The following is a 20,659-nucleotide window of genomic DNA, read 5'->3' on the forward strand; positions in this document are numbered from 1 at the left end:
GCTGTACAGACTCGGAGTGAGGAATTTTCCCTCCTGCGTATGCCCCTTTTATGCTGCTGCAAGGGTAACGGGACCATAAAAGCCCTGGTTCGAGCTGCGGGAGAATCCCCCTACTGCAGAAACTGAGTCAGACAGCCACAAGGCCCCCTCCAAAAGCTCTGGCCGAGGGGGGCAGGGTGGGATGCTAGAGGGGATGGGTCTGTGGTAGATGCCGTGATCTGTGCTTAGCTACATTTCAGCTCAGAAGTGAGAGAACACAGAGGTGGCTTAATGCCACGTCAGCTCACTTCCCCAGACTGCCAGTTACCCGCTGGGCCTCCCAGAGGCATCACACGCAATCATACCCAGGAAGAGACACATCCCGGCCTCCCAAGGCAGGGGGAACCGGTGCAGAGACTCGCCCGAGGTCACGCAGCAGGTCACTGGTAGGACGGAATCAGGCGTCTAGTCTCCTGATTCCCAACCCAGCGCCCTGGCCCCAAGCCCGTGCTGCCTCTCTCCTTAGCATCAACCTCTCCGTGTAAACACCCACCCCCAAGCTGGCAGCGGGAGCAGGCAGAGCAGGAGACGCAAAGCACAAGTCCACCCTTTCCCTGCAGCAGGAGAAGCTGGCTTGGAGGGGAGGGGAAACCAAATGATTTCTGCACCCAGGGGGCCAGTACCGCAAAGGCTGTCCCTGCCAACAACCCCACGATAAGAAGATGCCAATCCTAGTGTCAGCTGCTGGCACAGGTTTATTCTCCGGGGGCACATTTGGTTTGGCCAGCTAGGCAAATCTCTGCAACCCTTGGGATTTAAAGAGTTAATGGCTCTGAAGGTTGACTGCCATCTGTTCCTAGTCACGTGGGCCACCCCCAACAGCGCAAGGGCCTGCTCCCCAACAGACGGCACAAAGTTTCACCCCTCCTGTGCCCTGGACTCATTGGCCCATCCCTGGTGGTACCCAAGGAGACAGCCAATGACAGGCGACAGCATGGGGTGGGGGTGGAGCACAGGGTTAAGACACAACCGAGGATCAGACCTGAGAAATAATCGAAGGAGACGGGGCTGAGAGAGCAGGGCAGGAGGTAAAGAACCAGCCCTGGGAAAAGGGGGTTAGTAATTTAATATCTCATTTCAGGCTGTTCCAAAAACTCCTCCAGGGAACCCGAGGCTGAGCTACCGAGCAAACCCCATGGAGCCATAGCCCCCAGCTAGCGAACCTAGAACATTTTCCTTTCCAACCCTCCCGTGCCATTCGGGGTCTCCTAGGGAAGGCGTCCTAGGCTGATCGCTGCTCTTTTGCCCTGTCCTGGACTCACCTGGGACTCGTAGGGAAGGAAGGCTATGTTGATTTCCGTCAGGGTCTTGATGACTTTGGCCGCACGAGATTTCACCAGTTCGTTAAACAGGGCATCGGGGCAGGCTGGGAAGAGAAGGAGAACCAGAACATTCAGCAGCAGTTTTAAATCCCAAAGGCCAAAATCAAGGTCAAAACCAAGCACACAGGTATCCAACCCATCCTGAGACAGGCCCCGATAAATCCAGAGAGGGGTGGATGGCCTCATTCCAGTGCCCATTAAACACTCTTAAGGCTGGTGCTTATTGTCCCGAGGACCAGCAATACAACTGTCTCCTTGGGGACCCCTAGACCAGTGAGGAACCACGCTCACACACTCAGCGGGCGCCGTAGCGTTAATAAGGACTTCTCTAGCACTTTCCATCCCAGGATCGCAAAGCGCTTCATGCATATTGTTTGTGAATTTGGCCTCCCTGCGAAGTGCAAAGAGACCATGGCAAAGAGAATGGCGTGCACGCCAGATCAATAGCATTAGCCCTGTATTGCAGATAAGGTGTAGTAATCTGAGAGGTGTCGTGATTTGCCCATCATTGCACAGGAAGAGCTGAGGAAGGCTCCATGTCTAGCTGGCAGCCGGTATCAAGCGGAGTGCCCCAGGGGTCAGTCCTGGGGCCGGTTTTGTTCAATAGCTTCATTAATGATCTGGAGGATGGCGTGGATTGCACCCTCAGCAAGTTTGCAGATGACACGAAACTGGGAGGAGAGGTAGATACGCTGGAAGGTAGGGATAGGATACAGAGGGACCTAGACAAAGTAGAGGATTGGGCCAAAAGAAATCTGATGAGGTTCAACAAGGACAAGTGCAGAGTCCTGCACTTAGGACGGAAGTATCCCATGCACTGCTACAGACTAGGGACCGAGTGGCTAGGCAGCAGTTCTGCAGAAAAGGACCTAGGGGTTACAGTGGATGAGAAGCTGGATATGAGTCAACAGTGTGCCCTTGTTGCCAAGAAGGCTAATGGCATTTTGGGCTGTATAAGTAGGGGCATTGCCAGCAGATCAAGGGACGTGATGATTCCCCTCTATTCGGCATTGGTGAGGCCTCATCTGGAGTACTGTGTCCAGTTTTGGGCCCCACACTACAAGAAGGATGTGGAAAAATTGGAAAGAGTCCAGCGGAGGGCAACAAAAATGATTCGGGGTCTGGAGCACATGACTTATGAGGAGAGGTTGAGGGAACTGGGCTTGTTTAATCTGCAGAAGAGAAGAATGAGGGGGGATTTGATAGCTGCTTTCAACTACCTGAAGGGGGGTTCCAAAGAGGATGGATCTAGACTGTTCTCAGTGGTGGCAGATGACAGAACAAGGAGTAATGGTCTCAAGTTGCAGTGGGGGAGGTTTAGATTGGATATTAGGAAAAACTTTTTTACGAGGAGGGTGGTGAAGCACTGGAATGGGTTACCTAGGGAGGTGGTGGAATCTCCATCCTTCGAGGTTTTTAAGGTCAGGCTTGACAAAGCCCTGACTGGGATGATTTAGTTGGGAATTGGTCCTGCTTTGAGCAGGGGGTTGGACTAGATGACCTTGTGAGGTCTCTTCCAACCCTGAGATTCTAGGATTCTATGACTGCAGATCTCCTGCCGCTTAGGCCTGTACTTACGCTGTTAGGCTATTGTTCTGCCAGTAGAGCCTGGAAGCCCCAGGGCCCTATTGTGCTAGGCGCTGTACAAACACAAAGTGAGAGACAGCCCCTGCTTCAAAGAACTTGCCATCAAAACAGACAAAAGACTGGCGGGGCAGCAAATCTCTGCCAGCGAGGGGCTGCACCTTTCCTTGGGGCCCTGTCAATGATCAAGCTGGCCCTGAGGAACAGAACTTCTCAGAACTGAGCTAAAACCACAGAGCCTTGATAGTCTCCAGGGAAGGGCAAGAGGGTGAGAGGAGAGATGGGAAAGCAGTTACTTGAAGAGGAGAGAGGAAGTGAAACGTCCTTCTCTGGATCCTTGAAATGACCTGTTGGGAGGAGCAGGGCCGGCTCTAGCTTTTTTGCTGCCCCAAGCAGCAAAAAAAAGCGCCGCCCCCGAGCCCCCCCCAGCCGAGCGGCCGTGCCGCCCCCCCCCCCAGCCGAGCGCCGCGCCGCCCCCCCCGCCGAGCGCTGCAGGAACCCCCTCCCAGAGCGCTGCCCCCCGCGCCGCCCCCCCGCCGCGCGCCGCGCGCCGGAGCCCACCCCCCGCCCTGCGCCGAGCGCCGCCGGAACACCCCCCCCCAGCCGAGCGCCGAGCCGCCCCCCCCGCCGAGCGCCGCGCGCCGGAGCCTGCCCCCCCCCGTGCCGAGCGCCGCCGGAACCCCCCCCCCAGCGCGAGCCCCGCGCCGCCCCCCCCCGCCAAGCGCCGCGCCGCTGGAGCCCGCCCCCGCCCACTGCCGAGCACCGCCGGAACCCCCCTTCCAGCGCCGCGCCTGCGCCGCCCCCCCCCGCCGAGCGCCGCGTGCCGGAGCCCGCTCCCGCCGACTGCCGCGCGCCGGAGCCCGCCCCCCCGTACCGAGCGCCGCCGGAACCCCCCCCAGCGTGAGCCCCGTGCTGCCCCCCCGCCCCCCCCCGCCCCGCTGGAGCCCGCCCCCCCCCCGCCAAGCGCCGCCCCCCCCCGGAGCCCGCTCCCGCCGAGCGCTGCACCCCCCCGCCGAGCGCTGCCGGAGCGCCCCCCCCCCGTGGAATGCCGAGCCGCGCTCCTCCCGCCGCCCCTTACCAGTTGCCGCCCCAAGCACGTGCTTGGGTGCCTGGTGCCTGGAGCCGGCCCTGGGGAGGAGGAATTCCCATCATTTAGGGAATCAATGCTCTCTCGTAGGTTAATACCAGCAGCAAGTAAAGGAAGTGATCCAAAGCCCACTGAAGCAATGGGAGTCTTTCCATTGACTTCAGTGGGCTTTGAATCAGGCCTGAAGTGTTGATGCCTTTGGGAGGTTGTTCTGTCCTCTCTAGCCCGGGGAGCAGGTGGCTGACTATACTGCGGATGGACAGAGGAAGTCTTTGCAACTTTTCCTACCCATTCCAAAGTCACTCACCAGACCAACGGAGCACCCTGGTTTGAGACCATTTTATCTAATGCTGTTTGCTCTGGTTGAAATTTCCCAGCTACGAAATGATTCACTGGGTATAACCCCACATGGTCTCCAAAATCTCCTTTGTAAACCTATCTCCTGTCCCCTGCACTAGCTCCAACCTGGGTTCTCTTTGCCTCTGGGGACAACTTCAGCAGCAATCCACTCACCCATGCCCCCGCCAGCTTCTCTTCTGAAACAGTGCAAAGAAATGACCCCCCAGGGTGACGCATTCTAATCTCCGTGACCGAGTGTAATGTCAGAGTGATGGTACTGACATCAGGGGGGCTGCTCCAGATCTACACCAGTATAACAGAGCAGAATATGACCCACAGTGTCCTGTGCAAAAATGCAGCAGTGCCCTTAAGCATGTGGGCCATGAGGCACCATTCTGGTACACCAGTTTTACACAAATGTGACTCCAGTGAAGTCAAGGGAGTCCCACCAATGTAATTGTGGGGTAACAGACAGAGACTCAGGATCGTGGGACTTAAATTAATCACTGGTGTAACTCCACTGACTTCAGTAGAGTTACATATCTGGAGTGCATTTAGCCCTGAACAGCTAGAAGAGGGCTCTTGGAAGAAATATCCCCTTCCAGAAACCCCTGCCCTGAGAGGGGATGATCAGCAGCAAGGGGATGAATGCGGGCGAAGGCTGAACATAGGAAAGATTTCCTAACAATAAGGCCTATTTAGAGTGTGAAATAGTTTCCCGCGGGAACTAGTGAAAGCTCCATTGCATGAGTCATTTAGCTTAGACTAGACACAGCCTTTGCACATATATGAGAAAAACCTTGCACAGGATGGGGGATGAGTTGGATTCATGTACAGGGCTTTCCCCAGCTTTGATTTCTAGGATTTCTTCAAGGCATTTTGCAAATCTCAGGCAAAGGTTGCCGCAAATCTCCTCCATGCAAGTGTTGCTTGTTTCCTGCCATGCTCTTGCAGCTCCTTTGCATTATGGAAGTCACAGTGTGTCAGGAGCCCAGACTACAAGACATCAGAGATGCAGGGAGAGGGATGGAGGCAGCGTACTTACAGTCAGTGAAGAAGACATGGGCAGCCCTGTACTTGGCCGTAGGGGGATCCTTGAAGTCACTGATGAGTGAATGGACAGACTACAGGAGAAAAAGAAAAAAAAAAAGCCAATGTGAGGCTGGACACCACAAATCAGGATTAGCATCATTAGACACTTAACCCAGCTGGTGCATTGGCTGGTCTCAATAATCACAATGTGTGCCATGCTAGGGAATCATCCACTGGCTCTGACCCATTAGCTTAGGAGACAGATATTTACACTGTCTCAATTGTAAATTTCAGTCCAATGCGTTCAGGAGCTGAAGTGCCAAGAAACTTTGGGGCAGCGTTAAGATAAAGGATCTAGGTTGAGATTAATTCATTCTGACGGCAGTTGTATGGCTAAATCCCCTGGCTGGCTTTGAAAATCTCCACCCCAGACCTTGCCACTTTACAGACACAAGGGGAGGGGAGGACAGGTTCTCACTAGTAGGCATCTGAGAGAAGCTCACGCTGCTCCACACCCTGGCTGGGCACTGCTGTGATAAATTTCACACCGCTGAAGTCCCGCAGCACTGCTGTTAGAAAACTCACGGTGCAAGGTTTCCAGCTGGGCACTGCTAGAAGTCTAACTGGCCTGGGCTGCACATTTTCATATTTTCAATTTGGGAGAAAAACTGGGGGGGGGGGGATTCCAAAAATGTTGAAATGTCCCATTTTGACATTTTCAGAATGAAACATTTTGGTTTTTCATTATGTAACAACTTTTTGTTTTGAGGGTTTTTTTATTTTGTATTATACTACGTGTTTTTGTTGAAATGAAATGTTTCAATCAATCCCAAACTACTTTTTTCTCAGAATTTCCTTTCGCGGAGCATTGTGATATTTTGGGGCTTTGTTCCAAATTGGAATGGAAAAAAAACAATAAAATCCTGAAATCTTTTGTGAAACTGAATTTCCTTCCTCTGCACAGCTCTAATGATCATTGCTGATGCCTGTAAGTGCCTTATAGGGCACTGCCATCCATTCTTATCCTGGCACTGACAATTACCCCATTCGGCACAGATGCTACAACCAAACATGATTAGCTTTCACCAGACTCTGGTACAAGACACTCCCATGCTGGAGATTCACCTTATCAGATGGGGTGATGAGGTACACAGCCTCCAAGGTGGGGAGCGGCTCTCGGCGCTTGTTGATGTCTTCCACAACTGCACAAGAAACACAACCAAGACACAGGGGATTGGTCCAGCAGGTGACAGGAGATAGGCTCCCTATTTTCATTGTATATAGCTATATATTGTGTATAGATCTGTACCACTGTGACCTGGATTCTCTTATCTAATCATTGCTTTTTGGTCATGCCTAACCAACATGGCAAGTCCCAATGACAGAAGAGCTGTGATTCCACCAACCTCCCAACACCCAAATAAAAAGGTTCCCAGCCATTAGCTTGCTCCTACAGCGCCCCCAAGGAGAGGATCAAAGGGACAGTAAACTCCAGCGGCCATGGTGCTTATTGCTCCATTCTGCAAGACAGCCACTCCCCTTAAAGCACAACTCTATTGTACCGGAACTGCTCAGAGCATCACAGCTGGGATACTGTAGGCTTTGGGACCTGTCCTGGAGAACCCTTTTTTCCCCCCAAGGGTTGATTTTTTAGTGATAGCTCTTTCCATCCTTTAAAACGTATTTATTACTATTCCCCTTGAATCATAACGCTTGTGAAAGATGCTCTGGAGAGTGGAGTCCTCCGTTCATGCACAAGACTGTGCCAGAGGCAGATGTACCAGCTTCTCCCAAAGAACCTCATCCTTATCCAGGGAAGGTCAACTGGTTGTGTTGATTGGCCTGCATGTTGTTTGTGTATGTGGTGCTGGGCTTGAGCTGTTCCAGATGGTTCTTCTCGAAGTTGTGGCCAACCACTCTTACAGTGTGGCACCATGCAATGGGGTTAGTCACCAGTTGCTCGCAGCTCGAGTAAGAAATGTTCCTCTTGTGCAAATTTTGTTCAGAGTATATTTGAAGTGTTTCATCTGCCCGCCACGCAACACAGACTGTAGCCAGATCTTAATTCAGAATATAGAATTTGTTTTGATAGATGGGTCCCAGACATACAGATTACATGACCAGTCCATCTCAGTAGGGTGCAAATCAGATGAGCCTTGATACTGCTCAAACCAGACTTACATGTTGGACACCCGGCCCTGCCTCTTGATGTCCAGCAATTGTCATAGGTGTCACAAATGGAAACTGTCAAGCTATTGTGACAAAGTTCCTCCTCTATCTTGGTGGGTCCTGCGCTTATTGGCAGATTTTCTTGCCTCAGAGATTCACCATGTGGGTTGGGGAACAGCCCAGAGACCTTCCCCTCTGGATAAACCCACAGTCCAAGTCAATTGGGAGGTTTGGGGGGAACCTGGGCCCGCCCTCTAGTCTGGGTTCCAGCCCAGGGCCCTGTGGACTGCAGCTGTCTATAGTGCCTCCTGTAACAGCTGCATGACAGCTACAACTCCCTGGGCTACTTCCCCGTGGCCTCCTCCAAACACCTTCCTTATTCTCACCACAGGACCTTCCTCCTGGTGTCTGATAACGCTTGTGCTCCTCAGTCCTCCAGCAGCACACCCTCTCACTCTCAGCTCCTTGCGCCTCTTGCTCCCAGCTCCTCACACTCACACCACAAACTGAAGTGAGCTCCTTTTAAAACCCAGGTGCCCTGATTAGCCTGCCTTAATTGATTCTAGCAGCTTCTTCTTCATTGGCTCCAGGTGTCCTAATTAGCCTGCCTGCCTTAACTGGTTCTAGCAGGTTCCTGATTACTCTAGTGCAGCCCCTGCTCTGGTCACTCAGGGAACAGAAAACTACTCATCCAGTGACCATTATATTTGCCCTCTACCAGACTCCTGTACCCCACTGGTCTGGGTCTGTCACACTATTTAATGTGCTGTAGATAACAGGTCCGTGTTTCACACGAGAATATGTTTAAAGTGGATGAGCAGTTGTGCATCAATTCACACACTCTCTCAATCAGCAAGACCATTTCCGGTGGCACGGTAAAGTTCTATATCTGGCTACCAGTCCCGAGCCACATGGTCCCTTGCAAAACAACCTCTTCCATAGACCCTCCTGCATTGCTGAGCTGTAGAAGTTCCTTTTCCCACGTGAACTACCCCAATCCTTCCAACCCTCTGCGATTAAATGACCCTCAGCACTGGCAGAAGCCCAGGGGAAATCAGGATCTGGATCTAGGGACTATTTAGCAATGAAATCCAATTTTTTTGTATTAAAAATAAAATCACGAGGCAGGAAGTAGTACTAGCCCAAACCTCTGAAGAACCACTCAAGCTTCAGGGCCTGGTGCCATTTGAACAAATGTTGGACCACAACCTGCTGTTCTTGGGGGCAGATCCTCGGCTGTTATAGGTTGTCATAGCTCCATTGACCTCAATAGAACGGTGGCAATTTACAGCTGAGGATTTATAAGGACCAATATATATTGCAGCTGGCAACTGCTATCTGGTTCCGATTCTCCTCCCCCTCATGCTGGTGTAAGTCTGGAGTTGCATGCTGATGGAGCCACTGTGGTACAAGAGGAGAATCAGGCCCTGTAAGTAAAGGTAGGACAAGTAGCAATGGGCTTAATCTGCAGCAAGAGAGATTTAGGTTAGATATTAGGAAAACCTTTCTAACGATCATGGTAGTTATGCTCAGGAACAGGCTTCCAAGGGAGGTTGTAGAATCCCCATCATTGGAGGTTTTTAAGAACAGGTTGGACAAATACCTGGCAGGGATGGTCTAGATTTACTAGATCCTGCCTCAGCACAGGAGGCCGGACTAGATGACTTCTCAAGGTCCCTTCCAGCCCTACATTTCTATGACTCTGTCAAGATCAAAACAAGCCATGGTCAGACGTTACAACACATCAGACAGAATCTCCTTGAAAAGACTTTTGCAGCCCACAAAACAAACTAACCCGCCAATCTGGAGCTTCCCCCCCACATCCCCCAGGAAGTCTGGTGGATCGATCAGTATATCTTGAAGGTCATAATGTCCTTGGTCCTTTCTTGGGCAAAATTTCCATTCGCCTCAATGGGCCCAATAAGGACTATTGGATTTGGCCTTTCATTATTATCAATTATTTCCATTGCCCTCCTGCCTAGCAGCCTCTGCTGGAGGTCAGAGCCTCTTTGTGCTAGGCGCTGTACATGCACAGGATGAAGGGGCAGTCTCTGCACCAACTAGCTTCCAATCTGTGCTGTTCAGAACGTACTGACCCTTCTCTGGTCGCTATTCTGGGGGCATTCCCATAACAGGATCTTTGTTTGTCTGGGAGTCCCACTTGCTCCTACAGCTTCTTGCCATCACCCGCACTCTGAAGTTCTGGTTCTGCGTTCACTTGCCCTGGTGTAAAGCCGGAGCAACCCAGACTGAAGTCAGTGGAGTTACCCCTGGTGTAAACTTGCTGGGAGAGGAAAATCAGGCCCCAGATCCAATGTTTGTCACGTTGCAAATGCCATAAATCCCAGCATCCTTTGGTCAAACGCCAGTCACTTGAATGGCTCCATATCTGTGTTTTACATTTTTTTTCTGCTGGCTTTTTTAATTCCGCCGAGAGCTATTTATGGGGCTGAAATACAATGATGTCAGTGTGGCATTTCCAGCAACCAGGGACTGAAATACTACCAAGAGACGAGCTCCTCATGCTATCCCAGCCAGGTGAGTCATTCAGGGAAGTGTGTGAAAAATCTCACCACAAACACTGAGACGTGGACATACAACCGAGTGATACTGCCCCCCCCCCGCGCCCCCGGTGGGAATGAAGGCAATATTGCCATGCAAATATCCTTAGTAACAATAGCTCAGTGGAAGAGAGACTCACCATCCATTTGCCTCCTGGGTTTAAGGGGTCACACTGGCATAGTCAGCCCAGTGTATCTATTCAGGGGCACAGTGGCCATCTGGGGAAAAAATGAAGCTCGAAACTCACTAGCTGTATAGGAACATTTTCAGTGTGCCTGGGGCTAAGAGAGATATGTTAGATCCTGGTGAGGCCCAGTGGCAGAGCCCTGTCCAGGACAGACGGGCAGATTGAAGTACTGCAGCTGATTCAGAATAAAATGGGGGCAATGGATGGAGTGAGACAAGCTGCCATGGGAAGATGCTGGTCTCCCAGCTCCTCCTGATCACCTGTCTCCCAATGCCAGCCGGAGCAGAATGGGAGTGTCAGGGGGCATGGAACTCACTTGTTATCCCCTCCGTCATGATGTCGGTCATTTTACAGCAGGAAGAGAGCATGCGCATGCTGAGCTGATCCACCACCAGCACCTGGAGCGGGAGAGACACCGAGTGAGCAGGAAGCACAGCGACTGAGCCCAAGGGGGATCAGGCATTAGGATGCACCTGCTGTAATTCGGCGCTTCCGACAGTCAAGTGACCCTGACTGGGCCCAGCATAGCGAAGGGGCCCACACGCAGGCCTCTGCCACACCGCTCTGCCAGTGCATCTCAGTGCCGCTATGCAGCATGCCCAGCTTTCCCTAGAGTTCAACTCACGCTGGGTTCTGGGTTGCCACAGAACTCTGCCAATGGCCCACTGCAATGCCCTGCAGCACCTTCTGCTAGTCCTGTCCTTCGTTCGGCAAACGGGCCAGGAGAGGTGTCATTCTTTTCCTCAGCCATTTTCTTTTGGACTCCCCATCCTCGTATGGCAAACTGACTGCAGCGCAGCCCCATGGCCAGCGCTGGAAGGAGGGATGCAGGGAGCCAGAGCAGAATCCCCAGGACGGCTGGTGCTACATGTTACTCATCGTGTTTGGCAATTTTAGCATTCCTCCAGCTTGCCTCATTGCCCTCCACTAGGCCAGCAACTCCCAGGCTACTTCCAACCCCACCCCTTCCTCCGTATTCCTGTCTGCCCCCTTCCAACTCTCTCTGTAGTCCCCCACTCACCTTCCACTCGCCCTTCTTCTTCACCTTCCTGATGACATCATGCATGATCTCTGCAAAAGGAACAGAAAAGGTGGATGTTAGTTCACACCAGCTTTCCGAGGGTCCTGGGCGCTGAGCCCGTTACTCCCCTAGATTCATCCTCCTTGGCCGCAACAGTGCCAGGTTGGTCTGCACTGCGACTACTGGTCAATACTCTGCTTGCATGCAGGGAATAATAATAATACCCAGCTTCTTCATCTACAGAGCTCAAAGCACTTCACAGAAGAGGTCAGTACCATTATCCCCATTTTACAGGTGGGGAAACAGAGGCATGGAAGTGGACTTGTCCAAGGTCATCCAGCAGGCTAGTATCAGAGTTGGGAATAGAACCCAGGTCTCCTCAGTCCCACTCCAGTGCTCTATTCAGTGGAGGATACTGCCTCTAAAGTGCTCCCCACCCAGAGGTGGTGTCTAAGGGGATGGCATTTGCTTGTCAGTGAGTGGGTCCGTGTGAATGACAAGCAGAAGGGCCGGAAGAAGGAGTGAATTCCCTACTGGAGACTTTCTTACACCAGCTGACCTACTACCACTTCTGAACCAGGCTGTGACCTCTAACTGCTGTGCCTGGGATCAGTCACATGGTAAGAGCTGGCTGACGGCAATTCCAGAGGCAGCCTGTAGCAGGGCCATTCGAGCGCTCTGGGCATCTGCATCCATCCTGTCCAAGGGGCCGATGAGCAGCACTTGATCTGTGCTCCTTTCCTGGGGACAGCGCTAGTGTCATTTATTTTGAAATTGTGGGAACATGCCAAGTCAGCAGGACAAGCAGCCTGACCGAGACAGCAGGAGAGAGAGGAAAGGGATAGGGGATTATTGTAATAGAGAGACACCACTCCCCCGCCCCACACACACACACCCCATTCAAAGAGCAGCTTTTCAGTCTCAGGTAGAGCTGGGCAGAGAAAGATCATCCCATTTCATGGAGGATTTTGATATTGCGAAATCGGGTTTTGTTCTGATTTGGACCGAAACAAAAAAGTTTGAAATGCTCCCAGAAAGGAAATGGAGCCCCAGAGCTGTGGATGCTGGAGGAACCCAGCTCCAGGGTAGGCCACTACGCTGCAGAGCCCTGTTCTCCCTGACTTTGAGGTCATCCACCTGATGGGCCGCACCCAGAGCCAGGGAACATGGAAGCCCCGACGGCCATGGAGCTGTGAGCATTGGCGCTTGGGAATCAGGATTTGCAGAGCTTCCAGCTCCCTAACAGCCTGCCAGAGGGGCTGCTGAGGAGCCAGGCAGGCAACCTGGCAGGAAACCAGGCAGTGTCCGATGGCAACCTCCCTGGCAGGCTAGGCCCCATCAGAACTTCATCCAAATCAAACCATCTCCAGGTCACATTTTGATTCTGACAAATCAGCAAATTCATCCCCCCTTCCAAAAAGAGTGTTTTGTCTGAGTTTTTCTGACCAGGGGTAGTCTGAGGCAGCAAGAGGGGAGTGTCCGTTCCATTAGCATGGGGGTTGTATGGGGAAAGGCTGGAGCGGGGTAGCAGGGGGGATTTGGTCTGTGAGAATGGATGGGTTGTGCGTCATGCCCAGAAGTTCACTGTGAGTCCTTCTTCAAACACTTGAAAGGCTGCCATAAAAACAATGGGGGAAAGTTGTTCTCTCTTGCCACAGAGGGCAGGAGAAGAGGCAGTAGGTTCAAACTAGAGCAGATCTAGATTAAATCTCAGGGAAAACGTCCCAACTATAAGGACAGTAGGACAATGGCGCAGACTGCCTAGGGAGGTTGTGGAAACTCCTTCACTGGAGGCTTCCAAAAGGAGGCTGGAGCCACCTGCCTTGGACGGTTTAGTCACAACAAATCCTGCGTCTTGGCAGGGAGTTAGACAACATGACCCTTGCGGTCGCTGCCAACCAATGGAAAGACGCCCATTGACTTCGGTGGGCTTTGGAGCAGGTCCCAAGTGAGGCTGGGTAGTCCAGAGCCCTCAGAAAGCTCATAGCCCAGTTCATAGTGACATCGGGAGGGCAACCGAAGTTATCCTGGTGTCAGTCCTGAGGGGGTGGTGTCCCTGTCAGATACCCCAAATCTGCCCTGAACTCACCTAAACACAGTAAAATCTGGTAACAGCAGTAGCCAAAAGGGCTGCTAAAATTCTGCCATTGTGGGAAGTGGTTGCTCGGCAAAGAGGGGCTCTTCCAGGGACTGAGATTTCACAGGCCTCGAGGGCAGGTGGCCAGATCAGAGTTTCCACACTCCAGTATTCTTCAGGCACTGGATTTCCCTCATCCTCTTTTCACTTTTAAACCAAGCAGACAGGATTCGAACCCAGCTTCCTGCCGCGGAGGCCTGCTCTGTGCAAACACTCGAGTAGCAAAAGCCTCCACGTAGGCCACTCCGTCGGCGCAGCCCTGGGCGCTGCTCAGCCGGCCCGCTCGACTGGAGCTTTCTAATCCCACGCACGAAGAAAACAACAAAGGATTTAGAGCCTCTTTTAGAAACAAGTACCAAGCAGCTTGAGCCATTCCCTTATAATCCTTGGCAATCGCATTTCACCTCCCATTTAGGTCTGTCTTACACAACCAGAGGCGACAACATCACACGGTCCCTCACACGCCCGGCTCACTCCACTTTCACCGTTGGAGCATCTTGGCTCCCACCACCAGTCCAAGCTCTAGGGCTAAGGAGGGTCAGCAGCAACGGACCTTTCAGGCCCGTCCCATCCCAGGTTGCTCTGGGTTCTACCTTAGCCCCATGGCCTGACTTGCCTTTGCACGCCTGTTACAATCATACAGAGAGAGCGTGAGTGGATGATGATGAAGGCGACGATTTGGTCACGGAGGTCGCGGAAGTCACAGAATCCATGACTTCCAGAGACCTCTGTGACTTCAGCCCGTGGCAGCTGGGAACTGCAGGGTCCCCCCACTGCCCGGGGCAGTCGGGAGCTGTGGGATACCCTCACCGCCTGAGCGGCGGAGCCCCTGAGCTCCAAGCCGCTGCGGGAGGAGGGTACCCCAGAGCTCCCCGCCGCCGCGGACTGATAAAGTCACAGACAGGTCACAGGCCTCTGTGAATTTTTCTTTATCGCCCGTGACCTTAATGATGATTGAGAGGGACGGGCTCTAGCGGGAGCATGAAGGCTGGGGACAGAGGAATTGTTTAGGGTGCTCCAAGGGGCGATAACTTTACACACAAGTTTGAGCTGAGGGAATATGTGCCACCGGTGAGACTTCTTGGGCTTTATCCTCTCCCCCAATGGAAGAGGTGGAAGCGAGTCAGTTGAGGCTGGACGAGACATACGGAGAGAACCATCCTTGAGAACGGACTAGAGAACTTTGTCCAGTCCAGGTGTCTATGACCGGATGGGACTCCTCTCCAGTCCATTCCACTACAGCCCGCCCCCTGCCTGGGCAGTTTTCTGACCTGCTCTAGCCACACGCCCTCTTTGTGCCTCCCCAGCTTTCCAAAACGTATGTTAGATCCACCTCCCAGCCACCGCCCTCCTGCTGCTGCCAGTAAGAGGCTTATCCACCAAGTGTCTCAGAGAGTCACACGGAAGGGATGGAGCTCAGAGCCAAACAGTCTGATCATCGGGTCCAGAAGCACACCTCATGGATAGCCTCGTTCAGGGCGGCCAGAGCCTGGTCTGAGAAGAGAGGTACCCCCAAACCACAGTGCAAACAGTCATGAACATGCATGGTGCTTTGCATAGCAGCTACTGCACAGTGCAGCGCGGCGTGTGCAAGGATCTCCCCCGTTTGCGCCTCTTGCAGCCAGGAGAACGAGGCCCAGTGTAGCACAAGAGCAGAGTGACTCATGGGAGGGACACAAAGGGGGGCACCAGCTAAAGGGGGGCATGTGACCTCCCCATGTGACCCCCCCCCACGCCACGTGACTCCTCCATATGACTCCTTGCCCTAGCCCGGGGGCCCCACGCTCTCCCGGTCCCATATTACCTGGGGGGGTGGGGCTCTGTCCTCCTGCTGCACTGGGAACCACAATGGTGAAAGGAGCAGAACGTGGGGCCACCAGGCAGCCCCACGCTGGCAGCTCTTCCGGCGCGGCTGTATCACCCCCAGCCCTTCCACGCAGCTGCGTCTCCAGTCTGGGATGCAGTCTGTACAGCCCTGCCGGAGGACAGGGTTGGGGGTGGTACTGGTACAGTCGCACCGGAGGGCAGGGTGTGGGGCGGTACCGGTACAGCCTTGCCGGAGGACAGGGTTGGGGATGGTACCGGTACAGCCGCGCCGGAGGACAGGGTTGGGGGTGGTAACGGTACAGCCGTGCCGGAGGACAGGGTTGGGGGCGGTACCGGTACAGCCTTGCCGGAGGACAGGGTTGGGGATGGTACCGGTACAGCCGCGCCGGAGGGCAGGGTTGGGGGTGGTACTGGTACAGCCCCGCCGGAGGACGGGGTTGGGGGCGGTACCGGTACAGCCGCGCCGGAGGACAGGGTTGGGGGCAGTACCGGTACAGCACGCCGGAGGACAGGGTTGGGGGCAGTACCGGTACAGCCGCGCCGGAGGGCAGGGTTGGGGGTGGTACTGGTACAGCCCCGCCGGAGGACGGGGTTGGGGGCAGTACCGGTACAGCCGCGCCGGAGGACAGGGTTGGGGGCAGTACTGGTACAGCCGCACTGGAGGAGCTGCCAGCGCGGGGTGCTGGCTCCTGGGAGCAGCAGCCCCACGTTCTGCTCCTTTCACTGCTATGGTTTCCGGGAGAGCCCTGAAGTTCAACTGACCCCTGTCCTGCGGCGGGGCTGTACACACCTCAGAGACGTGGCTGCGTGGAAGGGCTGGGGGCGGGGCTGGGAGCCGTACAGCCGCACTGGAGGACAGCTGGCCCACGTTCTGCTCCTTTCGCCGCTGCGGTTCCCTGCTGAATGTGCCCCCCCAGGCGTCTCGGGAGGGGCATGTGACCCTTCTTGCCCCTCCTAGGCATTGCCTTTTCACGGGTGGATGGGCAGAATCAGCAGCCCAGGCAGTATGATGTGTGGGCACTATCCCGGGGGGAACTGCAGGGAAAACTTCGCTGACTATGGCCTAGAAGATTTGACCTTTCACAGCTGGTTAATCTCGAGGGTTTGTGGGGGGTGACATTTTAACCTTCCCCAAAACACTCTTGGCTACTGAGGCTGAGACTCAGCCGTTCCAATCGCTTGGCTCGGGGGGTTGTCCTCATGCCCAGTGCTAAGCGGCTCTCTTCTTGGCCATGGGCTTGGATTTCTGTCCCACCTTGTCCAGACTACCTCACTTTAGCAATGGCTGTACGGCCCCACTCTGACTTTTAGATGCTAGAGTCCCTGCCCCCTGCCTCTTCTCTTCATCCTCTCCCTCCTTTCCCCTCGCTGCTAGCAGTTTCTCAAATGGGACTCTGCCAAAGCTGCACTTGGCTCCAAACCCAAGGCCAAGCATGAAATGTTTCAGCCCAAATCATCGTATTTCAAGAAAATGATGCAAAGGAGGGGGGTTGAGTAGAAAGGCTCTCTCCAGCTCTTAGCAATGCGTCCGTAAAAGCAAGGCCCTACCAACATCAGCACCAAAAGCACCAGCCACTACCACTTGGGCTAAAGAAGTTATCCCTTCAGGTAGTAGCAGATCTTATCCTCCATGTGGACCAATGATGGAGAGAAGGTTACACCACAGTTAGCTAGTATGTTAGCAGGAACCAGAACACCTGCTATCCTAAAAACTCCCCTTCCACCACAGCTCCCCCAGTACAATCAGTTCCTCCCAGGACTCTGATGCACCGCTCAGCTGTACAACTAAACCAGAGCAAAAGAAAGTACAGCTAAATTGCAACATTGGTGGAAAGGCAGCATAAGCCTTATGGTTTGTCATTTTCCTCTCTCTGTCCTTTCCTTCCCAGAGGGTTTTGCTAAGCCATGCAATCTCAGAGATATGACTGGGAAAACAAATAAAGAACTCAGCACCTTGTGGTGTTTTTCACGTAAAGCATTTAAAAAAAAAATCAGGGGAGAAGTCTGTCACTAAGGGACAGATCCTGCAAATACTTAATACGGTGAAGAATTTTACCCACTGACCTCAATGACACTGCTCACGTGAGTAAATTACACACATGCTTATTTGGTTGCCGGATCAAGCCCTAAATGAGGACTAGAAAGAACTAAAGCTCAGAACCAAAAGTAGCTAGTCATTTTGGGTGCCCAGTGCAAGAAACCTTAAAGAGGCCTGATTTTAAAAAACACTGCTCACCTGCCCTCTGAAAAACTGACACCCAAAATCAATTGTGAAATCCTTGGCCTCTGGATTTATATATATATTTATTAGCTTTCATTTTGAGCCAACAGGCAGCGGGTAGCCTATGGGCACATACAGACAACAGCACCAGGTCAAAGCCCATCAGACATACCAACCCCAGGAAATGGTCTGCTTTAGAGACAATAAGGAATTCTGTCCATTCTCTGGAAGGAGAAGGAGCGCAGGGGGAAACAACACCACAAGCCCATCCTAGATAAAAGTAAAAAAATTTTAACATATAAATGGAATAGTCATGGCTTAGACTGGCCTTTCTTCCCAAAGGAACACTTTGTAAACTATATGTACCATTCACTCACGCACTATCTGGAATGCACTAAGCTCTGGGTTGGAACATGGCCTTAATGCCACAATTCAGCCCTATGGATCTATATAATAAAGAACAGCTCTTATAGGATAGGGGAGATATGCCTGCCAGCAGACCAGCTCAGCGAGGTTGGAATGCGGATGGGCGTTAACCAGAGGGCATCAGCATGGGGCAGAGCGGGCTCTCTTTAGAGCTGGCTGAAAATTTTCTGATGAAAGTTTATTACTTTGGAAAATGCTGATTCATGTTAAAATGAAATGTTACAGAAACGTCCGTTTGGATCAAATTTCATTTTAAAAAATCAGACCGGAACATTCTAAACATTTTGACCTTTTCCGGACAGAACATTTGAATTTTCCATTTTGAAATGACTTTTTGTTTCAATTTTTTTACATTACATAATATTTTTTTTTAAGTAGAAATTGGAACAAAACATTTTGATTTGATTGAAACACTTCAATCACGCCAAGACGATTTCTTTTTTCGGAATTTCATTTCGCAGGAAATTTCAATTTTTATTTGCTTTCCTTACATTTTGGAAGGGAATTTCTTTCAAACTCATGGAATTTCCCACGAAATGGAAAATCTGGCAGTCACCCAGCTTTGGTCCTCTCCCCTCTGAGTCCGGGGGGGCACTTTGCTACTGGAGGTGCCTTATTTCACGAGACAGAAAACAGGCCAAGAATGAGAAGACTCTCTCCAAGCTCTGATAGCTTCTACCTCCCTGCACCACTGAAATCTATGGGAGCTTTGGCACTCACTTCAATAAACCCTAACCTCCCCATCCGATTGCAGGTATCACTTTGTGCCCTGCAATGTTACATTGACCTGCTAAACAGCTGCTTGGTTTTAGGTAATGGCCCCAATAGATCACACATGCTTTTGAGGTGCTTTGGCTTTCAGGTGCTATATGGGGGGAGGGATAGCTCAGTGGTTTGAGCATGGGCCTGCTAAACCCAGGGTTGTGAGTTCAATCCTTGAGGGGGCCACTTAGGGATCTGGGGCAAAATCAGTACTTAGTCCTCCTAGTGAAGGCAGCGGGCTGGACTCAATGACCTTTCAAGGTCCCTTCCAGTTCTAGGAGATAGGATATCTCCATTTATTTATTTATAAGTGGAAGGCTAGACTCACAGACATCTGTAAAAATATTCCACAACTCCCCAGCTGTAGTATGCATGCTGCAAAACACTGCATGGGATGAAAATGGTATGGCAAATAAAGCCTGTTTTTAATGAATTATGATCATGTTTTATATGCATTCACAGCAATAAAGCAATAGGAAGTGCTGTCTCTACTGCTGCCAAGATACCAGTGCTGAAGGCTGCAATAGTCTATTTGATAGGACCTCTAAAACAATAAGTTTGGTGGCTGTTAGCACTTTTGAAAGCAAGGAACTCAGTGCTTTGGGTAGTGCTAGACACAGCATGGTTATAAACTGTTCAAGTCACACAGACACCTGCTCATGTACCTGAGTCTTGTCTTGCAGCATATCCTGCTGCCCCCAGAATGGATCCCCACACCCAGCTCTGTCAATGCATCAGCAGCCCGGATTCCTTTCCATCCCCAGCTATTCCAGCATTGGGCTTACCCCTGAACAGAGTTATGTAGATTCATGCCATTCTGGAGAAGAGATGAGCAGCATGATCTAGTGGCTAGGGTGCTAGCCAGGGACTTGGGAGAGGTGGGTACAATTCGCTGCTCTGCCACAGACATCCTGTGTCACCTTCTGTTTGTCTCTTAGCCTCTCTGTGCCTCAGTTCCCCATCTGTACAATGGGGATAATAGCCTTGCCCATGGGCGTCCAAGATAGATAGATGTCCACTAATTACTACATGGAGACAGTCAAATGTATTGTACTTATGAGAGACGTTCAGTTTCAATCCAGGTCCCCATGGCGGTATATTATCCACCATGAAATAAAGCCTACAGACTCTCTGTGGAATTTTCCTCTGCTGATAGAAGGCCTGCAGTAAAAATTGGCTTCCCGTAATTAATGGATTTAAATGTAGGCCGGGTGCATTCACTATCTGCTTGTCTCTTTAGAAGCTTTTTCTGCTTGTGGTCTGGCCTGGGAAAGCATTGATACCGTAAGTCATGGGAACTCTATACCCCAGGCCACCTGGCCTTTCTGTGAGGGTGTAGAGCAGAGGTGGGCAAACTATGGCCCGCGGGCCACATCCGGTCCGCAGGACCCTCCTGCCCAGCCCCTGAGCTCCTGGCCCGGGAGGCTACCCCCAGCCCCTCCCCTGCTGTTCCCCCTCCGCAGCAGCCTCAGCTCGCTCCACCGCTGGCGCAATGCTCTGGGCTGTGGGGCTGCGAGCTCCTGGGGCAGCGCAGCTGCAGAGCCCGGCCTGACCTGGTCTCCGTGCTGCGTGATGGCAGTGGCTGTAGCGCCACCAGCCACCGGTGCTCCAGGCAGCACGGTAAGGGGACAGGGAGCAGGGGGGTTGGATAGAGGGCAGGGGAGTTCGGGGGTGGTGGTCGGGGGGGGGGATAGGGAGTTGAATAGGGCAGGGGTCCCGGGGGGCAGTCAGGAATGAGAGAAGGAGTTGGACGGGGCGGCGGGAGGCAGTCAGGAGCAGGGGTTCCGGAGGCAGTCGGGAACAGGGAGAAGGGGGGGTTGGATAGAGGGCAGGGGAGTTCGGAGTGGTGGTCAGGGGGCGGGGTGGTCAGAGGGCAGGGAACAGGGGGGTTAAATGGGGGCAGGGGTCCTGGGGGGGCAGTCAGGAAGGAGGGGGGGTTGGATG

General features: G+C 52.7%; 1 protein-coding gene across 2 annotated transcripts in view; it reads right to left on the bottom strand.

The window, feature by feature from the left end:
• Positions 1 to 11,387, bottom strand: part of STXBP1 (syntaxin binding protein 1) — a 37,353-nt gene extending 25,966 nt beyond the window's left edge. For both annotated transcript variants that reach the window (XM_065418639.1, XM_065418638.1), the window contains exons 1-5: positions 11,343 to 11,387; positions 10,638 to 10,719; positions 6,529 to 6,605; positions 5,417 to 5,495; positions 1,302 to 1,405 (exon numbers count right to left, since the gene is read on the bottom strand). In XM_065418639.1, the coding sequence (XP_065274711.1) occupies positions 1,302 to 1,405; positions 5,417 to 5,495; positions 6,529 to 6,605; positions 10,638 to 10,719; positions 11,343 to 11,387 (387 nt within the window). The remainder of the gene's footprint in view (positions 1 to 1,301; positions 1,406 to 5,416; positions 5,496 to 6,528; positions 6,606 to 10,637; positions 10,720 to 11,342) is intronic.
• Between the last annotated feature and the right edge of the window lie 9,272 nt (positions 11,388 to 20,659).

Source organism: Emys orbicularis, chromosome 18 (assembly GCF_028017835.1).
Source record: "Emys orbicularis isolate rEmyOrb1 chromosome 18, rEmyOrb1.hap1, whole genome shotgun sequence".
In the NCBI taxonomy this organism is placed as follows: domain Eukaryota; kingdom Metazoa; phylum Chordata; order Testudines; family Emydidae; genus Emys; species Emys orbicularis.